This window comes from Carcharhinus amblyrhynchos, unplaced genomic scaffold, assembly GCF_965287045.1.
Source record: "Carcharhinus amblyrhynchos unplaced genomic scaffold, sCarAmb.v2.hapA scaffold_38, whole genome shotgun sequence".
Lineage (NCBI taxonomy): Eukaryota > Metazoa > Chordata > Chondrichthyes > Carcharhiniformes > Carcharhinidae > Carcharhinus > Carcharhinus amblyrhynchos.
In genome coordinates this window covers 2,662,168-2,684,290 of record NW_027649779.1, presented here as the reverse complement: position 1 = coordinate 2,684,290, position 22,123 = coordinate 2,662,168, and the positions used below count along the sequence as shown (strand labels likewise).

Here is a 22,123-nt window from a genome sequence, read left to right as displayed (position 1 = left end):
CGGTATGATTCTCACTTTGGGTTATTTTGGTCAAAGTGTGAGAGGGTTGAGCCCTTTCGTGTTATTTCCCCATTGCCCAAATCGCAGAGTTTACTCATGTCATTCCAGTGCAGGCGGCAGGATTGTTTCACTTGGGGTTTGGTTTGCGAATCTGAGCACAAACTGCAGGTAATCCATCAGCACGACAAACCCGCTTGGAAAACATTTTCAAAAGGGCTGACTTGGAAGGAGACCTTTATTTTGTCAACATTCACCTGTTCAAGGGACACTATAATAGTCCGTTTAGGCAGCTGGCCAAATGTTTCTTTTCATTCATTAACGAGATGAGATGTTGATGTCACGGTTCAGGCCGGCATTTATTACCCATAACTTATTACCCTTTAGAAGATGGTGGTGAGCTGCCTTCTTGGATTGGTGCATTCGATTGTTATAGGTACATCCATAGTGCTGTTAGTGTTTGGTGGAAGTCGGGGGAGGGCGGCGTTTGCCGTTATCCAAGCACCTTGTCCCTGTTTCCCTCATATATTTTCTCCAGGTTTCCACCCGACCAGTGACAGAGAAAGAACAGCGATATTTTTCCAAGGCAGGATTCTGATCGCTTTGGAGAGGATGTTCCCCGTGGTAGCGGTATTGAGTTTGGAAAGTGTTATCTCTGGCGCACTTGGTGAAAGTGCTATCTAAGGCGTACTAATCAGGCAAGTGGGGAATATTCACTCAGACTCCCGACTTCTCCTTGGAAATGGTGGCCAGGTTCGAGGGAGTCAGGATGTGAATCATTCACTGCAGGATTCCCAGCCTCTTATCAGCTCTGTCACTGCACAAACTGATAAAATGTGTGTTGATTGAAAAATAGGAGCATTTCCTTCCCTGCGTAGTGTGCAGAGAATTTTCAACACTTTTTTTTTCTGAATGCATACTGAGACTTACGTAAAATCTAATAGCATATGCAAGCAAAATATTGTGTTCAAGTAATATTCGATTGCCGACTCTCTGAGGGAGTGGTTAGGTCGTCTTACTGTTTTACTGTCACCTGATAAAGAAGCAGCACTCCAAAAGCTCGTGATACTAAATAAAACCATGGACATTAACCTGGTGTTGTGAGACTTCTTACCGTCTTTAGCCAGCAGTTTGAATTCCAACAGAGCGGTTGAACACAGCAACTCAGTTCTATAGCAATTAGGGATGATTGTAAATGAATAAAGACAATCTCAGTGGTGAAACTTTTGTTTACAAGCACTCGTCTTTGACAAAATTTCGGCCCAATTTCGAAGCATCGGACAATATGTAACAACTTTCATAAGTTGACGTGTGGTCCAGTATCGCAATGGGTAACGCGTCTGACTACGAATTAGAAGGTTCCACGTTCGACTCATAGCTGACTCGGTGTTAGGCTTTTCAAAAAGGTCACAGATTCCACCTTATATTCGATTAAAAAAATGTTTTCAATAATTTTAGACATATTCAAATATATGCGGATGAGCTTTAGTCAGTCTTCATTAACATTGGGAATGGTTAGAAATATAGGAAATTTGAAACAAATGAAATCCAACAGGGAAGAAACATCACAAAATCTGGTCGGGTGGAAACCTGGAGAAAATATATGAGGGAAACAGAGAATCACAGAATTATTACACCAGAGATGAGGCGATTACAAGGTTATTTGCACAGTTCACATGCGTTGTTGGTGAAAGGGAACCAGAGGCCGTATTGTACGTATATTTGAACAGAATCACAGTAATGAGATTGGTGGGCTGGAAAATTGAACCTTACATATCGAAACATGGGAACGTTGGAATTTGGAGCCGATGGAGTTAAATTCAGCCCTTTGGTCCGGCTCCACTATTCTACTAGATCATGGTTAACATCTCCTTGATATGAAATCCACCTCCCCACCTGTTCCCCATATTCCTTTAATGTGTTTTCTTTATCAGAAATAAATCTCTCCATTCTTGAAATTATGCAATGATTCAGACTCCACCGCACTCTGGGCAGCGAGTTCCCCCAATGCACCATCATGTGCGAGAAGTAGTCCCTCCTCATCTCAGTTTTAAATCTACCGGCTCGCAAACCATACACGTGACCTCTTGTCATAGATTGCCCCATAAGAAGAAAGTTTTGGTTTTCCTTATTTTTCAACCCATGTAGAATTGTAGATGCCTCGATCAGATTCCCCCCTCACTTCTAAGCTCCAGCAGTTTATGAGACCATTTCACCTCACTATCAATTCCATGACCCAGCTCAATCGGTGTTGTTATTGGTTGAAGGAGACAATCACGTTCCATCCAAACAGCACATGTTGAAAGAGGAACGTGTCAGAAGTGGAAAAAACTTGAGATGAAAACAAGAAGCAAAGGGATTTGTGTTAAGTCAGTTTGAAATACACTTTTCACCGATTTCTCTGGTAGTTCAATGGTTTGTGTTCAGCCCTTCCTCACTGTTGCGTGGTTTCCATTCCCGCGGAGGAAAATAAGATTATTTGATCTCCGCAAACCATTAGTAATGATCTGATTCACTCTCTGATCGAAAGCAGATCTACTAGAATCAGCCGAGTGAGGTTTGCAAGATTCCATCAGAGCTGGAAATTTCACATGTAAAACAGTTCAAGAACAAACACAGAAAGAGAAGGACAGATGATTTCTGTTTGTTACTCAGTTCAGACTTACCTGAATCAGTGAAGGAACAGGCTCAATCCTCCTGATGGTCTTTCCCAGCTCCATTGCTTTTAATGAATTTCAGTAACATTATCATCAAATAACATTATTGTGAGAATATTTCACGTGGTAGCGTGGCCGAGCGGTCTAAGGCGCTGGATTAAGGCTCCAGTCTCTTCGGAGGCGTGGGTTCGAATCCCACCGCTGCCAAAATAGGTTTGACTTTTGGGCTCAGAGTGAACGCAGGAATGTGTAAGGTGTTTTTTTTTCAAGAACAACGAACAGAAACATTACCAACTTTACAATTTGCTGGGGTAAAGCAGTGTGTGCAAGTGGCCCCTTTCGAGAGCACACACACACAGTGAATTTCTGACTGCCGAGTTAAACACTCTGATGAAGGAACAGCGCTCCAAAAGCTCGTAATTCAAATTGTTCTGTTTTACTTTAACCTGGTGTTGTGAGAATGCTTTCTGTACCCACTTCAGTCCAACACTGGCGTCTCCACATCATGAGATAAATAACAGGATTACAAACAGTGAGACTGTTTTCCCTGCCCAAGAATTAAGGTGATGGGCTTGATTTTTCTAACTGAAACTGAAATCGGATCGTGTACACATCCCATCATTCCCATTTCTACCCAGATATTTACAGAATTAATCTGGGTCTTGTGATAACCACCGTACTACAGAAACAGGGTGATGACCTCAGTGCAAGCAGATCCGGTTTACTGGAGAAACAATTAGACTGGCTCCAGAAGCCCATCTTTTGCCCACAGTAATTGATATTACATTGTCTCTGCTGGTTCCTCCTGTCAAAATGAATAATGATGTTTCCCACTGCATTAAAGTTTTGGAATAACATGTTCGAGAAAAAAAAAAGTATTCATGACGTTTAAAGCAAATCAGATCAACACCTGAAAATGATGCATTAACGAATGGGCAGAAATCATTGCTCTCTTAGATATTTGGGAGATGGAAGCTACCAATCTGCCAGTCAGCCGAAATAGCTCAGTTGGGAGAGCGTTAGACTGAAGATCTAAAGGTCCCGGGTTTCAGCAGGATCCCGTTGCTGGTTTTCTGCGCTCTCTGCTAAACAGTCCTGCATTTTGTCTCGCACTGTTTTCAAACATCAATTGACACAAACTGCAACAGACTAAGTACTCACCGCAATTTCCACCCTGCCAGGTGTTGTTCTATTTCCTCTTTGTTGGATTTCGCTTTTTAAAAAACTTCCTCTATTTCTAAACATTCCCAATGTTAATGAAAGGTGATGGAGATGAAGGTTTATCTTTGTTTCCTTATGCACACATGCCATGTAACGTCCTGAGTTTTTCCAACCTCATCACATTTCAGTGCCGATGTCAGGTCCGCTTTTACATGGCAGTGAAAATACATTTAGTTGACCTGCTGTTTCATCCAAAACAATGTATATTTGCATTACCTCTTTTGGGTCCTCCACAAGGAGGCCATTCGGCCCATCAAGTCTGCACCCGCATCAATCCCACCCACGCCCTATTCCCCGTAAACCCACAGATTTACCCTTCTAATCCCTTTGAAATTAGAATCAATTTGGCATGGCCAATCAAACTAACCCACACATCTTTGACACGCAAACCGGAACACCCGGAGGAAACCCACGGAGGCACGGGGAGAACGTGCAAACTCCGCACAGACGGTGACCCGAGGACCTGAGTCCCTGGCGCTGTGAGACATCAGTGCTAATCACTGTGCTACCGTGCTGCCCTTTCTACTGCATTCAATGTTACTGCAGTTCACTCCATTCAAAGTATTAGTGTCAATTTGTGATAAACCATCCTGTGGTGATTCTGCTGAATAACATTAAATTATCACCGTTAATGGACCATCCAACGTTGGACGCCATTGATTTTAAACTTTGCTGCTTTTCTGGGCGAACTCCAGCTCTCCATTCCTCCCGCAATGTCACCGCTCGAACTGAGTCTTTCTCCTTCCCACATTGGTAAACTCACACTTACTGGTTCCTGAGTGAAAACTGCCTCCACTTCACTGGGGGTGAGAGAGTTGACTATTTCATTCAATTAAAAGTTTTCTTGTCATTGAAGCAAAATTTTGGACCGAGATGTGCAGATATTTGTGTCGGTAGAAACAATAAATTTTCCCCCATTAACAGCTAGATTTTAACCCGTATCAGCATTTTGTACCATCAGCCCTTTCTCGCCTATCGCTCTCTTATTTTCTTTTTGGTTCTTCACATGTGACTTTTCCAATTCAGACGCAAACAAGGAAACCTCCCTAATATTGATTCTGACAGTTGCAGACTGGGAAGTAACGCAGGATTGTTGTACAGCAACAATTCTACATTCCCTGACCGAGAATCGAACCTGGGCCACGGCGGTAAGAGCACCGACTCCTAAACACTAAACCACCAGAGAAGCTGATGAAAGCCCTTTAAAATGTTAATTTATCCATTAGTCAACTGTTTTTTATTGTATTTCAGACTTTTTATTCACCAAATACAAGTTTATCCTTCACGTTTTACCCTTCACAAAGACCTTGTCTTTGTCAAAACTGAGTATGTCTTGCCTCTATTTAGATGAGAAAACACCACGCTGGTTAGTAATATACTGTATACACTCTCTCAGTAATGACTGAACTGGACCCAGTCTGTATTCATATTAGTACAGGTGCTGTATCGATATCTGGTGCATTCGGCTCCTTCTCTGTATTACTGCACAAAACCCGTCCCTCATTTATATTACAACTGATCATATTAGTTGGATTGACCATGCAAAAATTGCCCGTTATTTTCCTTTTGAGTATGTGGATTAGCCATGGAAAATGTGTGGGGCTAATGGGGATAGGGCAGAGGGGAGGACCTGGGTGGGATGCAGACTCGGTGGGCCAAGATAACCTTTCTTCTGAACTGTAGGAACTCTATGGCTCTATGTCTATGAAATATCATAGACATTTGCGTGCTTATTTATTTTAAGTAATCTATTTTCTAATAACCCCGTTTGGAGAAATGATCTCTTTTAGCAATTCCCCTTCAGTTTTCCCAGTGATAACCTTCAGCCCATCTCTGTCTTCCACGAATGCATGAAAACACCAAACAGTTCATGTGTTTCAACTGAAGAACATTTAAGATGTAAGCATTTATTGACAACCATTCTGTTGTGTGTTCTTGCAAACAAAATCATTTCAGCCTCACTATTTTGTTCCCGCTGTTGACTTATCTGTCTTTAGAGATCTGTTGGAAAACGGATAGGCTGACAATGTGTGACAGCAATATTCACAACGGTTTCAACTCTCTTCAGTTCAGCAACACATTGTTAATCAATGTTCCTTTTTTTTGCCAAAGTGCATGAACCAAAATGTTTGCCTTCATTCGGATTTTTTAGCATGCATTAAAAGGCAATAACCATATAATTTGCAAGGAAAGGTGAAGTCATCTTGTTTGTTCAGAGACTGTGATTAATGTCCCTCAGCACACGGTTTAATTGTTTCAATGGGGACATTAGAGGATTTATAAATACGAATTTTCACAGTGTGTGCAATATTGTTTAACTGGGAGTGGTCTCTATTACAGCCAGCGATCATTGAATTTCAGAGCCATGTTCTGGATTATACCACTTGAGCTTCGTATTCTTTGGGTATTTTACGATATCCAAAGGGTTTACTACCCTGTCCTTGCCGTAGTTGGTGTCACTGGTAAGTCATATTTCTCTGTGTTCATTGTCCTTGTCGATGTTACCCAGTTATTGATATCATTCCGTGTAACTTTCATGGTTTGTAGCTGTGAACGCACTGGAAACATTTCTCCTTGCCACACAGCTATCCTCACACTGCCTGACATTCACTTTCAATCTTTCCACTTTACGGTTGTCGTTATGTAACATGATTTCCAGTGCTATGATTCACAGCCAATTCCAAATCAGCTGATTCAACATTTTCAACTGCACAGCCTTCAACACAATCAAAGCAGAGTCATCCAGACCAGAAATATTTGCTCCAAACCTACTGGCACCATTGTGACCCCCATATACAAATCTGAAGAAGGCAGCAAATTGGAGATTTTATTAACTGGTGAATTCGGTTTCTTGCTACATCATTGCGGGGCTTTTCTGCTGCGAACTTGGTCTCGAGCAGAATAGGTGAACTCAGTCTATTCTGGGGTGGATTTAATAAAAATGTTTCAGCTGTTCCCGAGGATCCTGAGAGATTGTTTCTCTTGTGCTCAGTCCAAAATACGAGTAAATTGTGTTGCTCTTCCCTACAGTGAATGTAATGACGATTCTTATCCTGTCACGAGGGAAGTGTGGTCTTTCCAAAAGTGTGATACGTTACCTCATTTCCATGTCAGCAGCGGATCTACTGGTCGTTATCATCGATCTCATATTGAGGCAAATTCCCATTAAGTTTGATTTTGTAATCACTTACCACATTAAAATATGTAATATCCATGCTGTGCTGCTTTATGCAGTCACTGATTGCTCTGTCTGGTTCACTGTCACATTCACCTTTGATCGATTTGTGGCTATTACTTGTCAGAAGCTGAAAATAAAATACTGCACTGAGGAAACTGCAACAGTGGTTCTCGGAACTGTGAGTGTGCTATTCAGTGTAAAGAACATTTTCTGGTATTTCATGTATGGTGATAGATATGCGATTCAGAATACCCCCCATTTTTGTAATGTAGACTTTGATGCCCTCTATTCTGCAGCATGGGGAGCAGTTGAAAATCTGCATTATATTTTAACACCGTTCATTCCTTTTTTGTTGATTCTGTTGCTGAATGTTTTCACCATTAGACACATTCTAGGGTCGACCAAATTCCGCAGGAGACTTCAGAGCCACAAGTGCATGGACACTTCAAAGGACACAGAGACAGTGAAGAGAAGAAAATCCATTATCTTACTTTTTGCTCTATCAGGAAATTTTATCCTACTATGGTCAGTGTTGCTAATCCACTCCTTTTGTCAACGATTATATAATGTAAACTTAATTCATTTCTATATTCCTGCATTTGTGCGGGAATTAGGATTTATGCTCCAACTTCTGAGTTGCTGCACCAATACATACATTTACGCAGTGACCCAGACACAATTCAGAGAGGATCTAAAGAATGTGATCAGATCTCCATTTACTGCAATTGTGAAATTACTTGCAGAATAAACATATTTTTCGTTAGAACAGGGTGATTATCTCGTGTTCTGCACAAAACAATATCTCAGTGAAACATACACAGTGTAGACATATTTTGTGTCACCATTTCTGATTAAAACGTGTATTGAAATTGTAAAAACAAATAAAAAAATGAATTGAGTCCAGAAAAAATCCGGATTCAAATCAGCTAATACTAATGAACCAGTCTGGACATCATGTTGACCTCCAGTTTTGTACCATTCTGTTAACTTGCGCGGATGTTTGCATTTCACTTCAACTGCAACACAACTCCCTCAATGAAATGAATATCAAAACTCAACAACCGTGAACTCTCTTCACAATTCCACCCCACCTCACCACAACTCCACCCTCCTGCTCAGCTCGACCCTCAGCCCAAACAGTCCCGCGCCCTTTGCACAGTATTCATTATTGGATTTAGCAATAGTGAATTGAACAGAATGGACTAGAGATTCATGGATGAATGGATTATTTGGCAAAGGCGGTTGAAAATCTTCCCCAATAGTTGTAGACAAAGGTCATGGGTAGAGGAGGGCACTCATAATGTTGAAATGCAGCGTGAGCTCGTTGGGTCAAAGGGCCTGTTTCCCATGCTGTGTTGTTCTTTGCTCTTTGGTCAAAATGTTAACGCTAAACTTCCAAGGATTTAGGGTCGGTGCTAGACAGCAGCTTGAGACAGAATGTTGGAGTGGCAGTGATTGCATTTAGTAAAACTCAATGGCAGTATTTGACAATGCACTTGGTACAATTCAATTAAAAAACCTCAGCCGAATGCGCATTAAATTCCACGACCCTCGCGGATTTTGCAGCGTGTGTGAGAGATCAAAGTTAGTTTGTGCCCCAAATGCACTGGAGTGTTGAAGTGAAATAAACAAATACATATATTAAAGATGCATAGAACAGAATATAAGCAGGGTTGGTCTTTGTTTGTGAAGGGTCTGAAAAGTAAATAATTGTTGAAAAATTCAGACAAAAATAGATTTATCTTCAGTTATGAATAAATTTTTTGAATGAATTCTGAACAAGTGTTTAAAATAATAAAATAGAACGTAATGGAATGATTAGCCGAAAACAGACATCTTTATTAGCAGGAATAACAAAGTAAGTATTCTATTCACAACCATTCCACGCCGTAAGTTACTGGAAAAGATGTAGACGTCTTTTTATTCACTTTTTCCTACCCTTAAAAAACACTCTGAAAACCTTTTTCACTGTAAACGTGATTATAGTGATACAATCTGGTTGTTTCATTGGGTTGGCTTCAAGGGTCGTCAATGAACTTCCAGAGCCTCATTCAACTAAAGTTTTCCTCTGTGTCTGCCACAAAACCAGTGGGTCCATTCTGGTGATGGGACAGAAATTGGGCCTTCGACTGAGTACTTCGATTTCATCTGGTTGAAGGGTGTAGTCCAACAAGTTGACAACAGACTTCCCTGTAGTGGTATTGTTTTCTACTGTGGTACCGGGGAGGCTTGGTTGCTGCTGGTGGTGATGCCGAGTTTGTCAGGTTTCCTCTTCTTGTTGTTCATGTAGGTGGTGTACTTCTGCTGTCTTTTCTGCTTGGTGGTCTCTACTTTCTGGTCTGCAGTGTCCTGGGCGCAAGTTCAGAATATTGCCTCTATCTTAGTTTCCACGTTGTGGCATCCGCTGTAGAGCTAGTGTGCAAGGTGGTTGAGGAGTGCGAGAGAGATGCAACGGCAACATCTCTTGGCACAATCTGTAGAGTAGGTCGTGTTGACTGAGTTCGTGATCTGTATCCTTTCAGGACCTTGTTTGCTTTCTTGCATTTTGTAGGAATTTGATGTCTGTGTCGATGTAAATGATATAATTGAAGATCCCCTCCACTTTGAAGCGACGGTTTGTGCTGTTGGTGATATCCGTGAAGTAGAAATGCCGACATTGGACTGGAGTCACCACAGAAAGAAGTCTCACAACACCAAGTTAAAGTCCAACAGCTGTATTTGGTAACATGAACTTTTGGAGCACTGCTCCTTCATCAGGTGAATGGAGAATTCACTAACAGGGCCTATATAGATCGACAGAATTGCAGGTAATCAAGTCTTTACAGTTACAGATAATGCGAATGGAGGGTGAGATAATCACAGGTTAAAGAGGTATGCATTGTCTCAAACCATGACAATTAGTAAAATTTTGCAAGCTCAGGCCAAATGTTGGGGTTTAAATGTAATGTGACATGAACCCAAGATCTGGGTTGAAACCATCCTCACACATGTGGAACTTGGCTGTCGGTCTCTGCTCAGTGATTTGGTGTTGTCATGTGTCTTGAAAGCTGCCTTGGAGAACGCTGACCCAATGGTCAGAGGTTGATTGCCCCTGACTGCTGACCTGTTCTCCGACAGGAAGGGGACACTCCTGCCTGGTGATTGTCCTGCGGTATCTATTTATACAATGTGATAGAGTCTGCATTGTTTCACCAATGTACCACGCCTCGGGATATCCTTTCCTGCAGTGTATATGGTAGACCACATTGGCCGAGTGACACGAGTATGTATCGTGTGCCTGCTGGATAGTGTCCTCATTTGTGATGGTGATATCCATGTCGATGATCCGGCACGTCCTACAGAGGTTGTTGTCTGGTGTCCAGATCGCTATTTTCCTGAAGGTTGGGTCGTTTGCTGCAACAATTGTCTGTTTAAGGTTGTGTGGATGTCTTAAGGCAAGTGGTGGGGGTATGGGGAGGCCTTGACCAGATGTTCGTCTTCATCGATGACATGTTGAAGGCTCCGAAGAAGATCTCATTGCTTTTCTGGTCCGGGAAAATACTGGATGATGAAGGATAATGAGTCGGTCATGTCCTGTGTTTAAATTCTGAGGAGGTCGATGCAATGCTGATCCGGGAAAATGTCAGCAGTCAAGCCCGCTCAGCTTCCGATCTTTGGGTCAGCTTCCTGCAAAGTTGGCCTTCAAGACACACGGCAATGCATAATCACCGGGCAGAAACTGATAGCCAAGTTCTGCACGAGGACGGCCTCAATGTTGAGTTCTTGCTATACTGCATATCGTTCTCAGTATTTGGCCTGAGCTTGTGAAATCTTGCTAACTATCCTGCCATGAGACAATTCATACTTCTTTAACCTGTGAGTCATGCTCTCGACAATTGCATTTTCTGTAGCTCTAAAGACTTAATTACCTGTCGAGACTCGCATTCCAACTATTTGCTTGCATTTGCATCCTTGTGTGTTTATAGTATATATATGCGATGTTTGTAAACCCAGTTCTCCACTCACCTGAGGATGGAGCAACGCTTCAAAAGTTTGTGATTCCAAATAAACCTTTTGGACATTAACCAGGTGTTGTGAGATTTCTTATTGTCTCTTAGCATCATTCCCTTTGTCAAATAATAAAAAAACTCCAGCCTTCCCTCTTATCACAAAACCATTTGTTCTTTCTTCCACTCCCTCTGTCTTTTCCCTGACTCTGCACTGGTTAGAAAAAAACCTAAATATCTGAATTCTTCCTAATAAAAGACCACCAAACTGAAACATGCTCTCCATTTCCCTCAGTTTCACAAAATGTTCTGTTGTGAGATGGCATTTGTAATATGTGCAATGTCTTGTCTTTGGGTAAAGGTTGATCAGTTTTCCCGTTCTGAACCACACCTGCCTTAATAACATAGGGAATATCATAGAATCCTTCAGTGAAGATGGAGGCGATTCTAGTCTGCACTGAACACAAACCAACCCATGCCCTATCTCCATAACCCCACGCATTTACCCACGCTAATCCCCCTGACACTAAGGGGCAACTTTGCATGACCAATCCACCCAACCCACACGTCTTTGGAATTTGGGAGGAAATCGTAACAGCCGGGGGAAGCCCACCCAGACGCGGAAAGGACATGTCGTCTCTGAACAGATAGTGACCCAAGCCAGGAATCGAGCCCAGGTCCCTGGTGCTGTGAGACATCATAAGAACATAAGAAATAGGAACAGGAGTAGGCCATCTAGCCCTTCGAGGCTGCCCCGCCATTCAATAAGATCATGGCTGATCTGTCGTGGCTCAGTTCCACATTCCCGCCCTCTCCCCATAACCCTTAATCCCCTCTCTTATCAAGAGCCCATCAACCCGCTTCTTAAAAATATTTAGCGAGGCAGCCTCCACCACTTCAACGGGCAGAGAATTCCAGAGATTCACCACCCTTTGAGTGAAGAAGTTCCTCCTCAACTCCGTTCTAAACCGCCTCCCCCTTATCTTGAGGCTGTGCCCCCTAGTCCTACTGTCCTTTCTGAGCGGGAAGAGTCTCTCCACCTCTATCCTATCCATCCCATTCATCATCTTATACGTCTCAATGAGATCTCCCCTCATTCTTCTAAACTCTAACGAGTACAAGCCTAGTTTATTCAGCCTCTCCTCATAGCTCAATCCCCTCAACTCCGGTATCAGCCTAGTAAACCTCCTCTGCACTCCCTCCAGGGCCAAAATATCCTTGCGCAGGTGCGGCGCCCAAAACTGCACACAGTACTCCAGCTGCGGCCTCACCAATGCCCTATACAGCTGCAGCAAGACCTCCCTACTTTTATATTCAATCCCCCTCGCTATGAAGGCCAGCGTCCCATTCGCCTTCCTGACCACCTGCTGCACCTGCAAGCTGGGTTTTTGCGACTCATGCACAAGGACCCCGAGGTCCCTCTGCACCGTCGCCTGCTGCAGTTTTTCGCCACGTAAGTAATAGTCCTTCCTACCATTCTTCCTACCAAAGTGGACCACCTCACACTTGCCAACATTAAATTCCATTTGCCATTTCCTGGCCCATTCGCCCAGCCTATCTAGATCCTTCTGCAGACTCTCCACACCCTCCGCACAATTTGCCTTCATCACCCCAACCACTGGTTAGGTAAGGTTAATAAGTAAAGGAAACCCATTTTAAATAATAATAATACACCAGATGTGTCAACATTTTTCATAAGAAAGCAAACACAATGTGAATGACTATTTTTATTTTCATTCATTCATGGACGTGATGTCGTTGGCTGGGCCAGCATTTGTAGCTTGTGTCTAGTTACCAATCAACTCAATGGCTCGCTTAACCCTTTTACAGGATAGTTATGAAGTAGGCATAGTGATGAGGATTTGGAGTGATATGTAGGCCAGAATAGGAAAGGGCGGCGGATTCCCCAGTCTATTCAACTTCACTTCATAACAAAAATTCCGCAGCACTGGAGAACAATAGACTGCAATGTTACAATTCTGGATCAGAATCTGAGATCAATAGGCTACAATGTTCCAATACTGGATAAAAACCTGAGAACAATAGACAGCAATGCCTCAGATTCTGAGAGCAATAGACTGACACGTTCCTTCAGTTCGAATTCCACCATCTGCTGTCGTGGGATTCGACCCAATGATCCACCAGACATGGGGTGAGTTTTTCAATTAATAGTCAAGTGATAATACCACTCGGCCATTTCCTCCCTAACTCATGTTGAGGTTATTGGAATATATCTTTGGTTTGGATGGAGACGAGGAGTTTAGTTTATTTAGTAATGTCACAAGTCTGCTTATATCAACACTGAAATGAAGTTACTGTGGAAATCCACGTGTCGCCACACTCTGGCGCCTGTTTGGGCAAAACTGATGGAGAATTTAGCATGGCAAATGCACCTTAACGAGCAGGTCTTCTGGACTGTGGGAGGAAACTGGAACACCTGGAGAAACCCATGATGACACAGGGGAGGACACACAAACTCCACACAGTGAACAAGGCCAGCACTCAAAATCTGGTCCCTGGCACTGTGAGGCAACACTATTAACTACTCTGCCACCACAATGCAGTCGCTAGTGATTTTGCTCTCGATACTTCAAGTGGCAAGGACAATCCAGTTAATTGCAGGCCATGAACCCTATATCAACGGTAGGAAAGTTATTGAAGAGGATTCTTCGAGAAGGATCTGTTCCCATTTGGAAGTAAGCTGACGTATTAATGAGAGGCAACGTGGTTTTGTGAAGGGGAAATTGTGTCTCACTAGCTTGATCGAGTGTTTTCGAATAAGATGATTAATGAGGTTAAGGTACTGGATGTTATTTACATGGACTTCAGTAAGGCCTTTAACAAGATCCCTCTTAGCAGACTAATGCAGAACATGAAATCGCATGGGATCAGAGGTGAGCTGGCAAGGTTGATACAAAACTGGCTCGGTCAAAGAAGACAGAGTGGAGCAGTGGGAATTTATTTTTGTTCTGAATGATGGTTTTGACAAGTGGCACTCCTCAGGGATCAGAGCTGAGAACTATGCTCTTTGCAACATTGTGTATGACACAAAGGTTGCAAGTTTGCAAATGATACAAAAGTTGATGGATTTGCAGATGACGGTTAGGATCATAAGAGGATACAGCAAGATCAGGATTGATTGGAGACTTGGGAGAAGAGGTGAAAAAACGTAATTTGACCTCACTGGAATGACGGAGGTCGAGGGGTGACCTGATAGAAGTCTACACGATTATGAGAGGGGTGGACAGAGTGGATAGTCAGAAGCTTTTTTTTTCCCAGAGTCATTTACTCGGTGGCACAGGTTCAAGGTGCGACTGTCAAGGTTTAAAGGAGATTACAAGGCAGTTTTTTTTTACAAAAATGGTTGTGGGTGCCTGTAACTCATTGCCGGGGGAAGTAGTGGAAGCGGATAGGTAGTGACTTTTAACAGGCGTCTTGACAACTACATGAATCGGATGGGAACGGAGGAATATGGACCCTAGAAGGGGAAAGATTTTACTTCAGTCGACGCAGCATGGTCAGTGCAGGCTTCGAGGGCCAAACGGGCCTGTTTCTGTGCTGTAATTTTCTTTGTTCTTACTCTAAAGCCTGAAAAAAAGATGAATGATTTTAGCGCTTAATGAATCAAGTCACGAATTTATTGGAGGCGATGAATGGCAAAAAGTTCAATGATGTATATTATTCTTACGGTAATATTTACGGGCATATCCTGATATGATATAAATGGGTTTATGTTAATGCTAAAGTAAATGATCTCGAAACCAATAATAGTTGTGCATTGAGAGGCGCGTTCAGGTCTCCACACTTAAACCTTTACATTGATCTTAAAAGGAAACATATACTGTGATCATTCCAATGCGGGTAGGATGGTCTGTCGGAGACTCGGTACAGACTCGTTGGGCCATATGGCCTCCTTCTGCACAGTCATGTCTGCCTCTCCATTATTTCCAACTTCCCATACTTCCCTGAACCTCAACACCCCATCTAGGCTGTAAATTCTCTTCTTTGCGTGTAAAAAGTGTTGGATTGAACAGGGTGAGGTGAGGCTGTTTGTTTAGTGACTGTAATTGATGTGAGTCTCCATGGATCTGATTAGTGTGCCTGGAGGGATTTCCCCCTTCTAATAATAAGGGATTCCGTTCAATGTGTTGTCCCATTGAGTCAGCGGGAGCGACAACTCCAACACTAACAGCGATCAGCGGCTGTGGAGAGAGAGGGAGCGAGAGGAGAGATCAGAATCTGGGAGCAATGGCCCAGAATGTTCCAACAGTGGATCAGAATCTGGGGACAATGACCCAGAAAGTTCCAACAATTGATCAGAATCTGGGAACAATGGATTGGGAGCTTCCGGCCATGGACAAAAGTTTATCCCATTGGATTTCTATGTTTACCTCAGATGATTGGAGGATACCATTAGCTTATCGGATTGAAGGTCTACTGAAGGCGATTCAGTACGCTTACTATCCCATCTTGGCGATTGTTGGAGTTCCGGGTAAGTCCCTGTCTGGAATTGTACCAGTCCGACTGCCACTGGAATCGGAGCAAGCAAGGGTCAGAGCATGGGAAGGTCTGTAGTACATGGGTAGGATTTGCAGTTTTCGGAAAAGTGAGGCTGTAAAGTTCTGTCCCCAGTTCCTAATTCTAGAAAGGCTGTTTAACTGTATTGATTTCCTTGTCATTTACTGTGCTGGGTTTGCTGCTCTTGTTAAGAACATAAGAACATAAGAAATAGGAGCAGGAGTAGGCCATCTAGCCCTTCGAGCCTGCCCCGCCATTCAATAAGATCATGGCTGATCTGTCGCTGCTCAGTTCAACTTTCCCGCCCTCTCCCCATAACCCTTAATCCCCTCTCTTATCAAAAACCCATCAACCAGCGTCTTAAAAATATTTAGCGAGGCAGCCTCCACCACTTCAACGGGCAGAGAATTCCAGAGATTCACCACCCTTTGAGTGAAGAAGTTCCTCCTCAACTCCGTTCTAAACCGCCCCCCTTTTATCTTGAGGCTGTGCCCCCTAGTCCTACTGTCCTTTCTGAGCGGGAAGAGTCTCTCCACCTCTTATCTTATCCATCCCATTCATCATCTTATACGTCTCAATGAGACCTCCCCTCATGTTCCTGTTGAATCCCTATATCCTGTTATTAATTCTTTCAGCCGCTGACAATTGTCTCAGGGCCTATGGGCTAGGGTGTCTTCTGTGTGCTGTGACTATCCATAGACATGTGACCTAACACTAATCCTTTGTGAGAAAAAAATTAAAGCATAATCGTTTTTTACCATCTACATGTAACGCCAGCTCACTGCCAATTGCCCACCCAGTCACCACGCTGCAGAATGCATTTTATTGATCATGTTTGCACAGCAGGATCTCAAGAGAAAACATGTTTCGTATTGAAATTCATTCATCAATGTCACAAGTATGCAAACATTAACACTGCAATGTAGTTATATACAAATCCCCGAGTTGCCACACTCCGGCCCCTGTTCAGGTACACTGAGGGAGAATTTAGCCCGGCCAATGCATCAAACTAGCACAACTTTCAGATTTTTTGAGGAAACCAGAGCACCTGGAGGAAACCCACGCAGACACAGTGAGAACGAGTAGACTCTGCACAGAGAGTAGCCAAGCCTGAAATTGAACCAGGGAGCCTAGTGCTATGAGGCAACAACACTGTCCCCTGTACAACCACAAACTTTCCTGGAGTCACAGAAACACAAACATACATGTATTAATAGAGACATTTACTGATAGAAGCAATCAGATTTAGGCACCTACTCCCACTCACACACAAATTCAGAAGCCAAAATTGTTGTAAGCCTCCGGAATAACACACACTTAGGAGCACTCATCAGGTACTCTGGTGCTCACACACAACACGCCCACACACACACACATACACACAGACACATGCATAGGAATAATGGTGTTAATGGCTGAGCTGTCGTCGAAAAACATGAGTCGGTGTTACAGGGTTGACTGTAGTGTCAGAGAGATGGGATTTTGGACCGGTTGTGGATGTAGTGAACCGTAGTGGATCCAGGAAATCTGGGAAGCCGGAACTGATTCATGCCATGACTAACCTTTTCATGCATTTATAATATTGGATGTCAGAGTCACAGGATGAGAATCATTAGGCAGCTTGCTTGGCTTTTCCTTTGCTACTGGCCTTTGTTTGAGTTTTTACCTGGTGCATATATTGACAACATTCCTGCCAAGGGAGGACTCATGGAGATGTAAATCTAATAGAGATTCTGTGCTTCAGGGCATCAGGATCTCCCTCTGCCAACTGTTAGTATTGTCCAGAGGAAAGGGTCAAACCAACACTGTTTGGTACCAGCTCTGTTGTGGGAGTTGTCAGGGAGCTGTCTGAGAGACAACAGATTACCACCTACAGGACTCCACTCCGCATCTTCTGTTAGGGTTTACTGCCTCATCCTTCTTACCCACCAAATCCTTCACAGGCAGAGGGGATATTTACCTGTAGCTGAGTGAGGGATAATGATGAGGACTCTCTGGAAAGCTCTCTCCCAAATGTTAACTTTGTGTCACTACCAAGGAGCAGTACAGTGGCATAGTGGTTAGTACTGCTGTCTCACAGCATCAGGAACCTGGGTTCAGTTCCAGTTTTGGGTCATTGTCTGTGTTGAGTTTGTACATTCTCTCTGTGTCTATACAGGTTTACTCCAGATGCTCTACTTTCCCCTCACACTCCAATAGACATGCTGGCTTAAAAATATATATTCCAATTGTTGTGTTTTTGTACTTTTTAAAAAAAAATTAACCCATCGTAAGTCTAAATGGTAATTCCTTCCATTGAATCATATCTAATTTTATTCTTTACTTCCTTCCTGACAGTGAACATAATCACAATTGTGACGTTGACGAGCAGAAACTGTGGTCTGCCCAAATGTGTCACTCGTTACCTGGTGGCCATGTCAGCGGGGGATCTGCTGGTCATTATCCTCGACCTGATATTGAGACACATTCCCATTCTTTATCAGGAACACTTTTATTTTGTGCGCTCGCTCCCCGTGTGTAACATCCACGCCGTCCTGCTTTATGCAGCCACTGACTGTTCTGTCTGGTTCACCGTCACTTTCACCTTTGATCGATTTGTGGCCATTTGCTGCCCCAAGCTGAGAAGTAAATATTGCACTGAGAAATCGGCGGCTGTGGTTTTGGGAACAGTGACAGTGCTGAGCTGTTTAAAGAACATTATCTGGTATTTTATGTTATTAAATACATATCGGCTGCGGAACCTCCCCTGGTTTTGTCACTTCACAGGCGATACCATAGAATCTCTGGCCTGGGGAATAATCGAGTTCCTCCACAACATTCTAACCCCGTGTGTCCCATTCATCCTGATTCTGCTGCTGAATGCTCTCACCGTCAGACACATTTTAGTGAGCAGCAGAGCCCGCAGGAGACTCCGGGCTCACCGCAGCAGTGAGAAGCCAAGAGACCCAGAGTTGGAGAGTTGAAGGAAATCCATCATTTTCCTATTTGTTATCTCAGCCAATTTCATTATCTTATGGTCAACATTCATGTTTTATTCAGTATGGAATCGCATGTATGATTTGGGGTTGAATTTTAGATTAGACTTTTATGTTATGGAATTGGGCTTCATGCTGCAACTCACAAGTTGCTGTACAAATACTGTTATTTATGCTGTGACACAAACTCAGTTCAGGCAGCAGCTAAAAAATCTACTGAAATATCCCCTTACTGCAATTTTTCAACTCAATACAGCCTGAGAGGAAATGACAACAACAAGACCTCTGACTCTTCCTATTGGGCATTCAAACTGTAAATCACCAAACAGCCTCACAGAGATAGAAAGACTGACAGATAGATAGAGTGGCAATGTTAGCAACATTGAGATTATTAGACAGAGAGTGGCAGAGAGAGGGAAAGGCACAAATACTTGGAGAGCAAAGAATTTGAAAGAGTTTCTAACAGGTACAGGAAAATAAACAGGGAGACAGAGAGATAGAAGAGAGACAAAGCCAGAGTCTCACAGAATGTGAAAGACAGAAATAGTGAGGAAAATGGCGAGAGAGATAAACAAGGAATGAGAAAGACAGAAATAATGAGGAAAATGGCGAGAGAGATACACAGGGAATGAGAAAGGGAGATAGAGGAAGACAGATTGGAGTTTGTAATACGAGAGGGAGAGGGAGACAAGGGGGGTGGGGGAACGGGAGACAAAAAGTGATGCAGACGGAAATAGCCAGAGACAGATAGAAACAGAGATATCGAGACACAGAGCAGGAGTGAATGGGAAAGAGTGGGACTGAAAAAGCACAATGGACAAAGCAAGAGCAAAAGTCAGAGTGAGGTGGGTGGGGGGGCAGAGAGACAAATAAATTAAAGAGGGACAGGGAGTGGGAGTAGGAGAGTGACACTGGGCGGGGGGGGGGGGCAGGAGAGACAGAGCGAGAGTGGGGGAGAGCTGGAGAGACAGCAAAAGACAGAGTGAAACATCGAGAGAGACAGAGGCACAGAGAGACATAGAGAAAGAGTGACAGAGAGAGAGCCACAAGAAACATAGAAAGAGGTAGAGAGATATATCTAAGGACTTCAACGATAACCATCAGGTGGAGCTTTGGAATATGACCTCCCTGATTGAGGCAGTTAATGCTGTCCAATCCGGGAGCCCTGCAGACATGCATAGTATGGTGTGTCTGGGTTACTGGAATTCAGGATGTGTACACTCAGGTGAGGATGTGATGGACTGTAGGTTTTATCACTTGAGTATTAATGCAAGAACTCAGCTAATGTTCTGGGCACACGGATTCTGATCACGTCACTGCAGATGGTGGAACTTGAGTAAATATATCTGGAGTTTAGAATTCATGAGTGACCATAAAAACATTGTCCATTTTCAGAAAGACCCATCTGGTTTATCAATGTCATGATGTGGATATGCCGACGTTGGACTTGGGTAAACACAGTAAAAAGTCTGACAACACCAGGTTTAAGTCCAATCGATTTATATGATAGTAAATTCACTAGCTTTCGAGGTTACCCTCTTCGTCAGGTGAATGTTCGTCACCAGAACTCTCCATTCACCTGACAAAGAGGGTAACCTCGAAAGCTAGTGAATTTACTATCAAATAAATCAGTTGGACTTAAACCTGGTGTTGTCAGACTTTTTACTGTGTTTATCAATGTCCCAGGGAACGGCCACAGCAATGTGGTTGACACTTCATTGCCCTCTGAACATGGGCAACTAGGCATCAGATTTGCAAAGCAAGATGCCTTGAGTTGGCTCCAAATAACAGACACTGGTCATATCCCCAATGGAAGAGACTGTAATCATGAACTTTTTCAAAACTCTCCCAGTGGCAGCCAATAATATTCGGCTTTGGATACAAAATTACCCAGTCCTGAATAAACTGAAGCAGCGAGCGTTGATGGGGGAAACCAAAAGGCCGTTACAGCCTGAATTGCACCCATATTGGAGTGGCAGAGGACAGCTGACTGTGGAAGATGGCACACGCCGATGGGGTTCAAGACTGTCATCCTGAGCCAAGGTTCACCATCCCATCTTCGCGGTACTCGTGGCCACCCAGGAGTGACAAACTTAATAACCTCCAAATTGCCGTGCCTGTGGCCAGGTATGAATACAGGTATTTGGTCGTGGGTCAGTGTTGGCAATGTCAACAAGGGACGAATGTTACCAGTCACTACTCTTCACACTTGGGAATGGCTGGAACGGCCGTAGGCGTGGCTGCACATGGACAGTGCCGGACCGTTCATGGGGTCTATGTTCCTGATAATGGTAGATGCTGATTCACAATGGGTGGCCGTACAGAGGGTGAGATCATCAAACACAAGGACAATAGTGGAGAAACCTCACTCCTCTTTCTTGACACCCGGGATCCCACAGGCGTTGGTTTCTGAACATGGACCACACTTCAACTGCCAGGAATTTGTGCATTGCAACAACTTGAACAGAATTTGACACGTTAGGACAGTGCCCATATTCCCCATCATCCAACGGTCTGGCAGAAAGAGCGGCCCAAACAGTAAAAAGAGGTTCAAAAAACTATCCCACAGCCTCCTTTGACACCAAACTATCCAGATTCAGCTTCAGTTACAGGACAACATCCCCCCAATCACCAGTCCCCTCCCCTCTTCAACAAATGGAACAGCCCAAGCAGAGTTTCTCATGATCACTCTTCCCAAAGTTAAGTCTGATCCTCCGAGGGTGGGAGCTGACACCCAGTGCCGTTTCCATCAACTGGGGCAGGCTGTTAAAGGCAGTTGTTAGGCTATTAGTTAAGAATCATGGCAATGGATACGCTGGTTATGAGGCACGTTCAGGTCAGGAACAGGGCCAGTTTTCTATCAAGTCCGCTTGGCAGATACCATCGATGGGAATGTTTCAAACATCTACAAACCGTGAAACCCCAAGACATGCAGGAAAAATCAATTCCCGGCACACCCAGAACTTTGGAAAGAATTCCACATACTCCGGCTCCTGCTCTCCATCTCCACCAGTGAGAAACTCGGAGTCTGAAATGGACACAGCGGGTTCAGCCTCTCGGCCACATTGTCTCCCGATAAAGGTAACTCGGGCCACAACGCTCATGGTGGAAGAGGCGAGCTCCGGTCTGCTGAACCCCACTCACTTCCGAGGCTGAGCAGGAGGAACCAGACCCAGCAGTGAAATTTCAAAGAAAGGCTTCCAAGCCCGTCAGCCCTCGGCGGTTGCTCAGACCTAGAGGGGGAGGGGTGTAATAACTTAAAATCGATTAATGAGTTGGCATGACCAAGTATGAACTTCGGAACTGAGGCCTGTGAAATCTGCCTATTGAAGGATCTCCACAGACTGTAAGTTGCAGAGAGTGAAACGCTGAGAGTTGGGGAAAGTGTGGGAGTTTAGGGAAGTGGGTGGAGAGGTGTAGCTGTGCCTTGTGTCCCTTACTACCCGGTCCATACTGCCATGTCCAGTTGGGTAGGTGTCTATCAGGTATTACAGTTCAGAAAGTGACGTGGGACAAACAGAAGCAGCTGATTGTTGAGTAAGTCCTTGGAAGGAAAACTGAGGAAATTTTCTGAGTAGCTCCTACTGATGT

General features: G+C 43.7%; 1 non-coding gene and 1 gene segment (V, D, J or C); both read left to right on the top strand.

The window, feature by feature from the left end:
- LOC145362388 (Ig heavy chain C region, secreted form-like) overlaps nucleotides 1-20,569 on the top strand; it is a 31,249-nt gene extending 10,680 nt beyond the window's left edge. Inside the window, 4 exon segments of the C gene segment in view lie at nucleotides 9,605-9,694; nucleotides 13,798-13,933; nucleotides 15,436-15,531; nucleotides 20,385-20,569. Of these exon segments, the coding sequence occupies nucleotides 9,605-9,694; nucleotides 13,798-13,933; nucleotides 15,436-15,531; nucleotides 20,385-20,569 (507 nt within the window).
- Nucleotides 2,780-2,861, top strand: trnal-aag (transfer RNA leucine (anticodon AAG)). The gene has a single exon. It is a non-coding gene; the product is annotated as a tRNA-Leu (tRNA).
- Nucleotides 20,570-22,123: the final 1,554 nt, after the last annotated feature.